The sequence below is a fragment of the Lepus europaeus genome, chromosome 11 (assembly GCF_033115175.1).
Source record: "Lepus europaeus isolate LE1 chromosome 11, mLepTim1.pri, whole genome shotgun sequence".
Lineage (NCBI taxonomy): Eukaryota > Metazoa > Chordata > Mammalia > Lagomorpha > Leporidae > Lepus > Lepus europaeus.
The window spans coordinates 105,174,130-105,188,480 of NC_084837.1; the positions used below are offsets into that span (position 1 = coordinate 105,174,130).

Genomic DNA, 14,351 nt, shown 5'->3' on the forward strand with positions numbered 1-14,351 from the left:
TTCTACTTAATGAAGTTGAGATAAAATGAACCAGGTACGGGTGGGGTGTGACCGAGCGAGCCTGAGACAGGGCTCTGGACAGCCAGCCCTCGCGTGAGCACCGCCCCAGGCTTCCTCAGCGTCCCTGTGCCCTGATACCCAAGTCACTGTTGAAGAGCTCATTTTGCCCACAGCCTGATTTTCTTTCCTGAAAGGTCACCTGGGCTGACGTGAATACCGGCTGTATTGCGAGCTCCGTGCGGGGCGGAGCCTGCTGCCGCGTTGGCTGCTGGGAGGGGCCTGGGAAACGCTGGCTCCCAGCAGACTGCAGGGCACGCGTGTGAAGCCACGCCACGGGAGAGCAAGAGCTGGAGGCTGTAGGGTGCTGCTGGGTGCCAGGGGCAGCTGCAGGGCTGAGGGAGGCGAGACCCAAGGTTCTCGGAGACCACTGTTTTCAGCCTCTTTTTCATATCCAGGTTTTGCTGGGAGTGCTTCAAAGAATTCACTGGGGGAATGCAAGCCCTAAAGCCATGTCTTCACCTGGCCTCAGATGTTTTAACTTCTCATGATTTGTTTTTCATGGCCTATCGAGGCTTTCCCAGAAAAGGAGCACGCGGGGTGATGCCAGAGAACTGTCCCCCGTTTATCTTATGACCCTTATCTCTGTGACATACGAGCATAAACTTAATTTGGCTGTTTATTTTCAGATGATGAAAATTAAATTTCAGATTATGGAGGTTTAGGGGGCCTGGTTACTGAATGAATAAATGAACTGTTCTTGCCCATGGTGGCTCACCAACATTATTTTAATTAGCTTTCAGGAGATGAAAAAATCTCATTTCGCAGCCGATTTGCATTTCCCTGGTGCTGTTGATTTACGTCGCCAATTACCGACTCACAGAGGCTTCCTAGATGGCACAGATGGCGCTGACTGCCTAAGTGATCGGTTCATTCAGGTTTTCATGTGACGCCACCCTCTGTGGGACTGTGGGGGCTTGGCGACAAGGAACCTCTGTAATCTAACCACACCCTGCCTTTGGCAAGCGTGCTCCGCAGCACCTCAGGAAAGTAAACCAAGCATCAGTTGCCAGCACTGGGGGGCGCGCTGCGGAAGGAAGGCACGCCTACCTTCCCCATGTCCATCATTCTCGCCATCGCAGAAACCTGGTGGAAGGAAAAACAAAGAGCACTTAGGCGGCGCCTTCACTCCCACTTGTTCGTGAAATTAGCAACATTCTGAGTTGAAATAGAATTGTGGAAATTCTAAGGCCATTTTGATCTTTCAAGGCATGTTAGCATTTATACTAAAAAAAAAAAAAATCAGCTATGGATAATTTGCGTCTAAATTTGATTGTCACCCGCTTCTCTTTAAAATTGTCTCGGTCTTACATTTTCTCGCTGCTACTGTCCTGACGAAGCCCGAGGCCCTCTCTGCAGGATGGAAACTCTCCTCCAAGTACCTGGGAGAGCTGGGGGCTGGGGGCAACTTCAAGGGGCCCTGTCGCCACTTGGTGTCCTTAGGGACAACCCGGAGGGTCCATGCTGCTAGAAGTTGTTGATCACAACTCTTGCACAGTCACATTATTTAAAATATATGTATCTGGCGGCTAAGTCAAGTTAAAGGGTAAATGTGATAGCTCTTCACAAAGTGTTTAAAATTTGACCTGGAATAAGTGCTGGCTGGATAAATTACCTTTAATCCGTAGGATATGTTGCAGATGACAAAGTGTAGGCTTTCTTATTGCTCCAAGTTAAAACTAAAAGACTGTGCCAAGAATATAATTTTTTTGACCGTTCTCCTTGGAGCAATCAAATACATCAAGACGAGTTTTTAGCACGGAACAAGGACTTTACCTACAGCTCACTCAGTTTGTGGATAAGGTTGATCTACGTTAACCTGATCACTCTGTAAAACTTCAACAAAATGCCTAATAGTCATTCATTCGACACTGACTTCTTCAGTTCTTGCACTAAGGGCTCGGTGGAGCCAGGTGATGCCAGGCAGGCAGAAGACCGGACACTGCAGCCAGCGCCGTGACACCCGTGGAAGGGTCCGGGGCAGGCACAGCAGTGACGCCCCCAGGAGCACCGAGAGGTGCACAAACTGAAGTGTGTGCCCAAACACAGGACTTCTCTTAGCACCCAAGCCGGGGCCTGGGGACTTCACTTCAGTGAACAGAAAGCCCACTTGGGTAAGCTTGCTAAAATGCACATTCTTGGGCCCCCCACTCAAAGATTTCGATCCAGAAGGTGCGAGAGTTGCCGGAAGAGCCTGCATGTTTAAGCATCATCTTGGGATTTTACTGCAGAGGTGCTGGGCCCTGCCCTTTGAGGGCTGGCCTGGGCGGCTGCTCGCTTAACCAGCAATGTCACGCATCCAGGGAAGGGACAGGAGAGCATTAGAAAATGAGGGGCGGAGAGGCAAAGTGCTGTCAGAGGGAAAGCAGGCAGCTTCTAACTCCTATGCCTCCCTGAGACCTTCATATTGGCAAAGGGCAGGGAAGGTGACCACCTGGTCACTAAAATGCAGTCAGCCAATTGAAAATGAAAACCCAAGCTCTACCTGCCCATCTGGTAGGGTACAGTGAAGTGTGTCAACATCACTTGTGGTTTAATTACCATGGACTCCACTGAGGGCTGCCTGTGAAAATGCACCCGTTAGTGCCCAGGACGAAGGCTTTGTAGAACAGGTGGCACCTGAGCTATGTGCCAAGGGACACAGATGGTAACAAGATGCTAATGACTGGCCGGGCACCTCACACATACGATCTCATGAGACCTTCACACACTCCATGCAGGAGGCCGCTCCCAGCCCCCAGACTGTACTGCTCCTGAGTTCTGGGCCTGGAGCCACCTGTGTGCCTTCAGAATGGCCCTGTCCCTAGCCAATTTGCTGTCCCTGGAAGGAGCGAGACAAGCACAGGTGAGGTTGAAGGGGCTGCCCTGCACAGGGTCAGAAGGTCGAGAGGAGGAGGTGTGTGGCAGGGGCAGGGGCAGGGGGAGGCACAGCCTGGCTGCAGCACAGGGTGGGAGAATGGGAGACCAGGCTGGGGAGAGGAAGGCTTTGGTGAGAAGCGTGGCCAGGTGTCAGCTGAGCTTCCGAGAGAGTCTTGCAGCAGATATTAGATGGATCCGAGGAGGAAGCCTCAAGGCGCGGAGGGCAGGGAGGAAACCTACACGATGGGATGGACAAGAGCAGCAAGGCAGGGCACCGACCGCAAGCACGGAAAATAGGGCAAACCGGAGGCAACCTGCAGACGCCAAGAGCGCAGTGAGGACCCGGCTGCTGAACGGGTGAGAAGGGCGTGGGAGCGAGCGCCAAGAAACACGGCTCTCGGGTTTGGTGCTCAGGTGACAGAAGCACTAAGCTGGCATCGAATCCAAACATCCAAGCCTACGCTAAAAAACAAAAACAAAAAACCTACCAGCTACAAACAAAGGGTTAAAAACACACAGGAACGAAGTTACGGCTGGATGTGGAAGCAGAGGAAATCAAGTCTCATCAATCCCACAGGGCATGGGGCAGGGTGGCCAAGCCTGCATTTGCACTCCAGGAAGCCTCGTGGCCCCAGCTGGGGAGAGCTGACCTCTTGGACAGCGTGGGACCGAGGCCTTGCTGCTCCTGTGCACTCCCAGGCCTGATGGCCTAAAATAACCCCCCAGGCCTGCAGATTTGCAGAGCAGCTGGGAGGGTGAAGGGAAGGTGCTTTGCCTAGGATGAGCCCTGGAGCGTCGGCCCCCGCCCCGTCCTGGGCCCCTGCCTCCTGGGTGTCCTTTCGCTCTCCTCCAGCCCTGGGATGTTTTGCACCCTGAGCCCAGCCAGGTGATCAAGTGTTATGAGCACTTTCACCTTTCAGGGCTAAAACCCTCTCAATTCTGCAGCTCAGAGCTTACTGTGGGTTAGAAGGTCCCTGGGTTCCAAAGCACCTGCCACCCCCCACAGGCGGTGACATTCAGCAGCCACACTGGGCACAGAGAAGGCCACTCGCGCGCTAGCTGCACCCTTAGTTCGAGACCACTCACTGGGGGGCGCCCCCTGCTGGCGAGGAGAGGAGGGACGGTGGGGGGGCTAGTGCACAAGCTTGCTGGTAACTCAGGCGCACTTGTTGCCAGGGCATGCAGCGCCATGACTGTACTGAGGATGACAGAACGTGGGACTGACGGCTCTGCGGACAGACCCCGCTCTCGGACGCAGCATCATTTACTGCTCGCGGCGTTCAGCCCCTTCCCGGTGGCAACATCAACAAGCACGCCAGGCTCGGGGCTCGGGGCTGGGTCTCCACTTGCAGAGAGCGGAGCGGCCTCCCACGGGGCTGAGGCTCCACGTTCCCAGGCCTTTTTCTAATCTTTGCTTTATTTGGTTGGTCTTATTACAAGAAATACCTGGTTTTTTGTTTTTGTTTTTTTTTTTGCAAAGCTTGTTGAAATTTTTAAAATTCAAAAGGAAAGAAAATGAAAAACTCTAATGAACTACAGAAGGAAAATGCATGAAACTATTTTAAATAGCTCCCACCAACAAATATAATTCTCCAGAAATAATTCCCATCCTTGGAGACTTGAATAATATTTTAAACACACTGGCTTTCCTGTGTAAACACACCCATATTTGGATGTGTTCTGAGTCCTGCTGCACTTGCAGGCCGAGGCGGGCGCAGGCGCACGGTGCAGGCGGCCCTGTGGTGGCTGTCACAGGCTACACTGTCAGCTGACCTGAAAAGCTGAGGTGGCCACGGCCACGGTCAACCCAAGGACGCCGCTGCGGGACGTCTGTCCGTCTTCCTGCCGTCTGCCTGCATCAACGCTTGGATTCCTGTGCTGGTCTTACACATCCTCCTGACACCTGACGGCCCGTACTTCTCCCCTCGCAGGCTATGTCACTCTTGCACAAACACTCCATCGCCCGTCATCACTTTCCCTGCTTTTTCTCTTTGCGTAATGGCCTCAAAAATTCTTTACTTAAACCACGTACAATCCCCTCGTCCCCTCTAGGCCTTAGGTCCTTTCCAGGGAGGCATAAACTTTGTGCAGAGGGCAAATGAAGGCTGGGCTTAGGCAGGAACGCAAGCCCTTCGGGGCGGAGAGCCATCCATCCTGCTGGCTCTCAGTCCAGGCACGCAGGCCTTGCTGCGCCCACCGGCCCTGCACGGATGGTGTCTACTTTATTTTTTTTTAAAGTCTGTGTTTACATAGCCCCATCTCCACCTACCCTGAAGCTGAGCTTCCAGCTTCCCACACAGCCCACTTCTCTAAGCAGTGAGCAGCGGGCCTGTATCCAATTCCAGCATTACCGCCAACTTCACTCTCCTGTTCCCATGTGCGGAGACATGGGTGGATGGCCCTAGCCAGTCCTGAGAGCTCTCATATGTGATAAGCAAACCCTTGTTTAGGCCAATAGAGTCTTCTTGGACTGCACCAACGGAACAAATGTAGCAACAATTATTAAATCCCATTCCTCTTATATGCAAGGAAATAAAATCAACGGTGTTCTCCTGGGAACAGACTATTTGGGCTCTAAATGGTCCAGAAAGTAAAGAAAACCAACATTTATTTATTCCCATGGCCCTAACTACTTGTGGACGAGTCCGACTGCACAGGGAATAGTTCACTCGGGATGGCTGACGCCCTGAAGGGCAGCCGCGGGCTGCATCCCAGTGGAGCGGCCTCAGGCGTTAGCGCCCAGTGAGTCTCCGTGTGGGAGCCATGTGTGATTGCTTCTCACTGCCCCGCCAGGGAGGCCGACCAAGCCAGGCGCTGCGCTAGGACCACTGCGACACTGTCAGGGGGAGGGGAGCCTGACCAGGAGAAGCGGCGGCCAAGAGGGGCTGCAGGGGGAGCTCTGGGAGGTTAAGGGGGACGTGGGGACGCTGGGCTGAGCAGTGAGAGGGCCAAGGACAGCTCCACGGAACGGCGTGCAGCTGAGGCCCCCGGATGGAGAGGTCACGGCCAGGGGAGCCAGGCATGCGGAAGAGAAGGCGAGAAGGGCCAGAACCTGAGAGGTTCCCACGGCTGCCGTGGGAGTGGCCATGGGAGAGAGGTGTGCACAGGCGGATCCTGGGCCCTTCTCCTTAAGGTGAGGCGGTGGCACCAAGGGCTTTAAGCAGGGGCATAAGATGACCAGATGTGGGCCCACTGGGAGCCTCTCCACCCTGTTACTCACTCTGGTGATCTGACTGGCAGCATGAGACCAAGCCGGGCAGGCGCTGCTGGCTCTGACCGGGTTCCTCCCTGCCCTCTAGGCTTGGCCGATAGCCCCTCCCAGGGGCGGGGGGACACCGAGGCCAGGACTGCTGGCCCCTGGAAGAGTTCTGTCAGGCCTCGGGACCCACAGAGGGAAGCCGCTTTCTCCTCTCTGGTCCGGGCAGTAAGAAAGCTGCTCTTTAGCTCCCTCAGTCCTTACCCCTCTGTGTTCAGGTCCTGGGCGGGGAAAAAGGCCCCTCAGGAACCCAGCATAAAATCAGCTGGAGGGCTGGCAGACAGGAGCAAGGCGACGGGTTAGGAAGCAGGGGTAAGGTGCACGGCTGAGAGGATGCTGACAGAGGGAAGGGAGCGGAGGGCCCAGCGCTGCCAAGGTGGGACAGTGGCCCGGGAGGGTGAGGGATGGAGCCTCCCGGCGGCCTCCTCCGGCACCCTCGGCCCGGCCGAGCAGGCAGAGGGCAGGTGCGTGCCGAGCAAGCTTCTGCTTCTCGGCTCCTTCAGGACAGAGCGGGAGCACAGCACGGTCAGCAGGGGCCTGCGGGTCTTACCCATGCACGGGGCAGGCCAGGCCGACTGGGCCCCTCCTCCGTAGGGGTCCTGGGGCTTGGTGCTCAGAGCACTCGTGTGAAGAGCAGAGTCAGAATTGGTCCTAAGGAGGGGAGGAGAGAGTCTGACTGAAAATCTGTTTTTCCTTGGTGAAAATGCGATGTTCTTTGCTGGGTATTACCAACAGGGGAGAAGGGGAGGATAACCGTTGTCACCCCCCAATCGCGGGGCCAGGACCTACCTGGAGTCCCTTACGGCGGGGACGAAGGAATCACCTGTGCCCAAAAGCCTGTATGCGCACAGCCCCACGGCGAGGCTGAGGGTGCAGGGACCCACGCCCGCGGCCTCGCACCCAGGCTGCCTTCCCCCTTGCCACGCAGGAGGTGGCTGGGACCAGGATGTGCGGGCCAGGTGTCTGGGTCACCCACAGCCACGGTTCCCAAGCCCTTGCAGGCAGACTGCAAGGTCAAGGCCATTCTCAAAGGAACACTAAAGTGTGCTCTGCCTCGGCCCTTCCTCCTCGTGGAGCACGGGGTCTTCCGGCAGCCACGCGGCTGTCACGCACCGCACACAACCAGCTGCTCCAGGTTTGCCAAAGGCACGGCACGCGTCTCAGAAAACGTTTTTCCAGTTAAGAAATATTTTAAGTTTTGAAAACTCTGATTAACATGTAATGCCTGTACATTTCCATGGGGTTCTGTGCAGCATGGCATAAACTGGTCAGCCAGGGCAGCCAGCGACCCATGCCTTATCTTTTGTGTTGGGAGCTGGGCAGTGCCCGTCCTCTGTGACTTCTGGCTCTGCGGGCGGTGCACAGCGCCTCACCGGGAACTGTGGTCACGGCGTCGTGCCGTGCGGCACTGGAGCTTCCGGCCTCCATCAGACTGTTTGCGTACCCGTTTTCCAAACTCCCTCTAATCTCCTCCCTCGGCAATGTTTTTTGTTTTAGAAAATATAATTGTGTCTCCTGGGGGCTGGCGCCGTGGCTCACTTGGTTAATCCTCCACCTGTGGCGCTGGCATCCCATATGGGTGCGGGTTCTAGTCCCGGCTGCTCCTCTTCCAGTCCAGCTCTCTGCTGTGGCCCGGGAAGGCAGTGGAGGATGGCCCAAGTGCTTGGTTCCTACACTTGCATGGGAGACCAGGAGGAAGCACCTGGCTCCTGGCTTTGGATCGGCGTAGCTCCAGCCGTGGTGGCCATTTGGAGGGTGAACCAATGGAAGGAAGACCTTTCTCTCTGTCTCTCTCTCACTGTCTAACTAACTCTGTCAAATTAAAAAAAAAAAAATTGTGTCTCCTTTAACAAGATATCATCTATGTTACATAATTTATTGTTTTTAAATACATTAAGAAGTCTCTTTAAAAATCTCTCAATTTAATTTTTAATAACAACAGATAGATATCAATAGATAAACTCATAACATAAAATGCTCTTTGAGGGTTTCAGTGTTTTTTTTAGGAGTATTAAGCAGACTTCAGACAAAAAGGTTGAAGGGCAAGTGTTTAGCTTAGCAGTTCAGTTGCCAATTAAAATGCTCACATCCCACGCTGGAGTAGGTTTGATACCCAGTCCTGTTAACACACACCTCTGCAGTCAGTGGTGATGGCTCAAGTAACTGGGTTCCTGCTCCCGCCCCAGGCCATCCCCAGCCATTGTGGGCATCTGGGGAGTGAACAGGTGGGAGGGAGCTCCCTGTTTATCTGTCTCTCTCTCAAAAAAAAATTCTTTTTAAGTTTGGAAATCATCGATTTTAGCAAATTCCTCTCCTACACAGATCCTATCTATACACAACCACGGTGCCAAGACACAATTATCTATCTTATCTGAGGGTCAAACTGCCATAAGAATGGCTTCTGAGTGACTTCAAATGAGCCTAAAATGCTTCTTTGTGGTCCTCAGAGAAGGGAAGAGGCCAACAAGGCTGCACAGTGCATCTGAGAACCCGCGGGCTCTGGGACCAGGGTCCAGCTCCTTCGCACATCCAATGAGACCCGAGGGAAGCCCATCAAATGCACAGAGGCAACTGGGAAAATGGGAACGCAGGCCAGGTGACAGGTCACACCCAGGAGCCACTGTTCACTTTGCTAAGTATGGGGATGGCACTGTGGTGCTCATCTCTTTACACTGTTAGTGACATTTACAGGTAAACACTGCACACCCAGCGGGCCACAGGATGTAGGTGGGAGGTGGGGGGCAGACAGAAGAATCTGGGCTGGCAGACGGGACGGTGGACTGAAGCTGAGGACAGGCACAAGGGGCCTCTTACAACCGTTCTGCATTTGTGTCTGTCGGAAATTTTGCACTGTAAAAAGGGTTTTTACTTTTCTTTTTCTTTTTAACCTCAGTTCCTTTGCATATTGGCTAAGGGGCCTTGGACAAGTCATTTAACGTCTTAGGAGAGAGAGGAACACTCTGCGGAGGGTTTTGTCAAGGTCGAGAAAGTGATCCAGGGATGAGCATCCTGCACAGCTCCTGGGACATCTGCTTCTCATGTCGGAGCGCTTGGGGTCAAGCCCAGCCTCGGTTCCCGATTCCAGCTCCCTGCTGATGCACACTCCGGGAAGCAGCAGGTGATGGCTCAAGTACTTGGGTCCCTGCTACCCATGTAGGGAGACCTAGATTGAGTTTGGGGCTCCTGGTTTCACCCTGGTCCTGGCCCAGCTATTGTGGGCATTTGAGGAGTGAACCATTGGATGACAAATAAGTTTCCGTTAAATAAGAAAAACAAAGTAACAAATGTCCTCTGCAGAATGTAAAAGCATCATGCTAATAGTTGACATTTATGGAATACTGATGCTTCCCATGTATTAACTTATCCAATCCTCACAACTGCCCCATGATACAGGTACAATTATCTCCACTTTTTAGATGACAAAAATTGAGGCCTATAGCTGTTAAATAATCTGTTCAGGGGGCCAGCGTTATGGCTCAGCGGGTAAAGCAGCTGCCTGCAGTGCTGGCATCCCATACGGGCGCTGGTTTGAGACGCGGCTGCTCCACTTCTGATCCAGCTCTCTGCTATGGCCTGGGAAAGCAGTAGAAGATGGCCCAAGTGCTTGGGCCCCTGCACCCGCATAGGATACCCAGAAGAAACTCCTGGCTTCAGATTGGCATAGCTCTGGCTGTTGCAGCCAATTGGGGAGTGAACCAGCGAATGGAAGACCTCTCTCTCTTTCTCTTTCTCTCTGCCTCTCCTCTCTCTGTGTAACTCTAACTTTCAAATAAAATAAATAAATCTTTAAAAAAAAATAATCTACTCAGGGTCCCACAGTAGGAGGCAAACCCTGACAGTCCCAACCCAGAACTCATGTTTACACACTGTGTGACACTGCTGCTGCAGACACGGAATAAATGGTGGATTTTTTTTTTTTTAACATCACCTATAACACACTGTGGTAAGTGGATAACATGTAGGGAACATCAGGACAGTCACATTACCTGGTCTCCTCCTCTAAACTTGACTCTACCAGGAAGCAGTCCACGTACCTGTTAAGTGCAGCTGTCAGCCTGAAGCCTGGATGCTTTTCTTCTTTCCAAGGAGGCTGCTGCCTTTAAGAGCCAGAGCAACATAAAAGGAAAAGAAGTTCAACTCGCAGGGAGTAACGGAGAGCTCACGGCCCGTTTCTGAGCACTGGTCTTCTCCTCCCTTGCTATCCACTGCGAGCCACCCACAAATGCCCCATGCCTCACCCAGCTCGCACATCATTGTTCAAACGAGGTCAGACGGAATGAGCTCCCCAGTTCCCGCGTCTCTGATTTCCTGATAAAAACTGCTGCAAACCCACAGGGCAGGGTTCGCTGCTGGGCACAGGAGGACTTAAAAATAAAGGCAAGCGGGCTCTCTGAATGCCTTTTGAAATCGTTCACGCTGACGGCCGGCACCTCTCCAGGGGGACAGGAGGGCTCTCTGCAGATGGAACACCCTGAATGTGTGCGTAGCTGGTGCCCTGGGAATGCTGCAAGCAGACGCCTGCGTTCGCTTATGGATGGCCACTGAAGAGGAATGTAACTGTTACAGTTACCCAGGTGACGGAAACGTCAGTCTGGGGCCAGAGTTGTGACGGACGCAGCAGGTTAAGCCACTGCCTGTGACGCCAGCATCCCATGTGAGTGCCAGTTAGAGTCCTGGCTGCTCCGCTTCTGATCTAGCTCCCTGCTAATGTGCCTGGAAAAGCAGTGGAAGATGGCCCAAGTGCTTGGGCCCCTGCACCCACATGGGAGACCTGGCTCTCCTGCCTTCAGCCTGGCCCAGCCCCAGCTGCTGCGGCCATTTGGGGAGTGAAATCTGCAGCTGAAAGATCTGTCTCTCCCTCTCTGTAACTCTGCCTTTCAAATAAATAAAGGTTCAAAAACGAAACGTTAATCTAACTCACCCTAGTGCTCTAGAAAGCGTAAGACATTTGCTCTTGGATACACTTAAGGGAAGTATCAGTTTGAAGATGGCTTTTTCTGATTTGAAATAAAACACTGTGTTTGGCCTATGACCTTGAATTCCAGGAATCTTGAGGGTGGCTGAAGCCCTACTTGAGGTGGAGGCCAGCTGCTCCCCATCTTCATTTCCCTCCCCAGCCCTAGCCCCATCATTCACAGCAAGCGTCCACTTTGTGTGTGCTCAGAGAATGGACAGGGAGCAGGCTCCGGCTCAGGGAGCCAAGTGCTCCTGACAAGTGTGTTTCAAGTGCCTCCCACGTCTGCCCTGGAGATCAGGATAGGAACCCACAGGCACCATGGCCACGGCAGTCTGCTCCAGTCAGCCTCACGCCCGCCACCCTCTCTATCGGGTTAACAGCACTCAGAGGCCTGCAGTGGGACACACCGGGCACAGGGGCACGTCAGGGGTCCTTATTCTCAGCAGCTTTACCAAGGCCCCGGAACAAAAGGCATTGATGTTTCAATGTCTCAGATGTACGAATAGCAGATCCGAGTATTTTGCTGGTAAATGTACGCCAAGTGTGTTTCTACTTGGTTTTAGGTGTGAAGATTTAGATTTACTTAAATAACTTTCCATTTCTGACTTTCATGCAAGCCTGTGATTAGACATGGAAAGACTTGTTTTTGTTTTTTTTTAAGGCGAAAACAAGGTTCTACATTTTGTATTAGACTTTTCTGACACATTCAAGGTGGACAAAATATAGTGAAATCATCTACAAACGCCCGTGTGCGTCACACCTCCTGAAGTACGACTTACCTCGGCCAGCTCTCGTCTAGAGGCTGTGAAGAGTAATTGGCTCCAAAAGCACTTCCATCGAAGTAGGATTTTTAATAAAGGAAAAATAAAAGTAATGCAAAGTTGAAGCACAATTTAAGAAGCTGGAGCTGTGGAGGGTTAGATAGTGCTGTTTTGTCTCCCACCTTTCTCCCCCCCACCCCCATGGCTCTCGCTCACCCTCCAGGCCTCCCGCGCCGCCACCCTCCGGGACAGCCAACCCTCCACCTTCTACCCACGGCTCCTCCACCTTCTACCCACGGCTTCTCTGTGCTGTTTCTCAGGCCAACGCCTTGCTTGTTTCACCTGCCCAGCATCTCATCTTGGAGAACGGCCTCCACTGCGGGCCCACCCCTGTAAGATCGCCATTCCCTGCAGGCCTCATATGCCCATGGAAGGACTCGGGTACTCCCAGTCAAGGAGGCTCGCACCCCCTCCCCCCATATTGGCTCAGGCATGGCTCCTGATACGAGCAGGACCAAGCAGGGTAGTCCTGAGGGAGAAGAGGATTGCCTCTCAGTGTGAACCTGGGGTCCCCCCGGAGGGAGCCTGAAGTTGGTGCCCAGGCACAGTCTCAGGACACCCTGTGCCCCCTGGCCCAGTGACACAGCCAGCAGATGCACCTTCTCCGTGGGACGCTGGACCCCTGGCCCTTAGCGCAGAGTGACCTGTGCACACTTCCCAGGGTGGTTGGCCTGCTGTCCCCTGCACCCACATTCCCGGCACACAGAGACACATGGGATGTGGCATTCTATGAGGGGCCTCAAACCGTGTGTTACAAAAAAAAAAAAAAAAAAGCTAGGCATGGATTTAAAGAAATTTTGTGCCAAAAGAAACTCACCTTTTAATCTCACTTTCCACAACCTCTCTGAAGTACCCCTGTTCACCCTGACTCAGTGCTGTTTGTGCTGACGTAGTTACCTGGATAATCTTCAGAGGTCTTTCACTGTGCTGTTCTCGGGGACTCTCTGCAGCCAGCGAGGTAAGACCCGACTCTGCAGGCTGTGTAACTGCACTGCAGCGGCCTGGGCTCCACCCCACACCCTGCTCTCCGCCTCAGCCCGTGCCACCCCTGTCCCAGGCGGAACATGGCCTCTTTGCCACCCACCAACCCCACACCCATGCCACTGTCTCCTCTACCACTGACACACTCAGCAGCTGTCAGCCACACTTTGGATCGCAAACCTTCCTTTCTTAAGGTGAAATCACAAAGAAGATACAACATATATATGAAGACACTGAAAATTTAGCAGTGGACATTAACACACACGTGGTCTGTACCAGGCCTGTGCTGAGAGTTCACACTCACTTAACCCTAACAATCCCAGGAGGCAGATGACGTGTGGGGACTTCAACAAGTTCGGGGAAGCCTTTCTGCCTTCAGCTTTCGGATTCTCCTCTAGCCTCCTCCCACGCTCCCTCCTTGTAGGCAGCTCTCTGGCCCACTCACAACAGGCATCTTTCCATGTAGGGTTGCAAACACTCATGCGTGAAGGTCTATTCACTCTTTCTCTTTTAAATAATCCTGCCTCACTTGTGCACTGCAAAAAAAATATGAAAATTTCCATTTGTGGAAGATGGAATGAATGATCAACTTATTTTGGTCCTCTAAAATTTGAAGTCCAAGTACACAGAAAACAGAAAATAAGTACCTGTAGTTTCTGGGAAGGAGGACAGAGGCAGTAAAAGACATATCACCTGCCCGGGCGCAGTAGGAGAGGGGACCTAGCCCCCTGGCCTGGGGCTGCTGAGTGAATACAACATCTAGAATTAGGAACACATGCACATGAATGAGTTCTTGGTGGTCCAGGGTAAAACGTTCACTTTGCTGGGAGAAGCATTAAGATGGCTATGTGTTTTTTGTTTTTTTTTTTTTTTTTTTTGTCCTGTTTCATTATCTTTCTTTTTTTTAAGACTTTATTTATTTATTTATTTGAGAGGTAGAGTTATAGACAGAGGAGAGATGGAGAGAGAGGTCTTCCACCCGCTGGTTCACTCCCTAAATGGCTGCATCAGCGGGAGCTGGGCTGATCTGAAGCCAGGAGCCAGGAGCTTCTTCCAGGTCTCCCACAAGGGTGCAGGGACCCAAGCACTTAGGCCATCTTCCACTGCTTTCCCAGGCCAAAGCAGAGAGCTGGATGAGAAGAGGAGCAGCCAGAACTTAAACTGGCGCCCCTATGGAATGTCAGCACTGCAGATGGAGGCTTAGCCTACTATGCCACAGCACTGGCCCCCATTACCTTATTTCTCAATCTGACCCTGGGATAGGCATTCGGCAGAGCAGTTAAACGGTGCTTGGGACACCCACAATCCATACTGGAGTGCCTGTGTTTGGGTCCTGGATCTGCTCCGGATTCCAGCTTCCTACTAATGCACCCTGGGAGGCAGCAGAGATGGCCCAAATACCTGGGTCGTTGCCACCTAT

The 14,351-nt window shown here is 52.8% G+C and overlaps 1 protein-coding gene across 2 annotated transcripts in view; it reads right to left on the bottom strand.

Moving 5' to 3' along the window:
* CRTC3 (CREB regulated transcription coactivator 3) overlaps positions 1-14,351 on the bottom strand; it is a 98,861-nt gene that overhangs the window by 19,758 nt on the left and 64,752 nt on the right. For both annotated transcript variants that reach the window (XM_062206287.1, XM_062206285.1), the window contains exons 4-7: positions 11,909-11,970; positions 10,207-10,269; positions 6,723-6,823; positions 1,108-1,143 (exon numbers count right to left, since the gene is read on the bottom strand). In XM_062206287.1, coding sequence (XP_062062271.1) covers positions 1,108-1,143; positions 6,723-6,823; positions 10,207-10,269; positions 11,909-11,970 — 262 coding nt within the window. The remainder of the gene's footprint in view (positions 1-1,107; positions 1,144-6,722; positions 6,824-10,206; positions 10,270-11,908; positions 11,971-14,351) is intronic.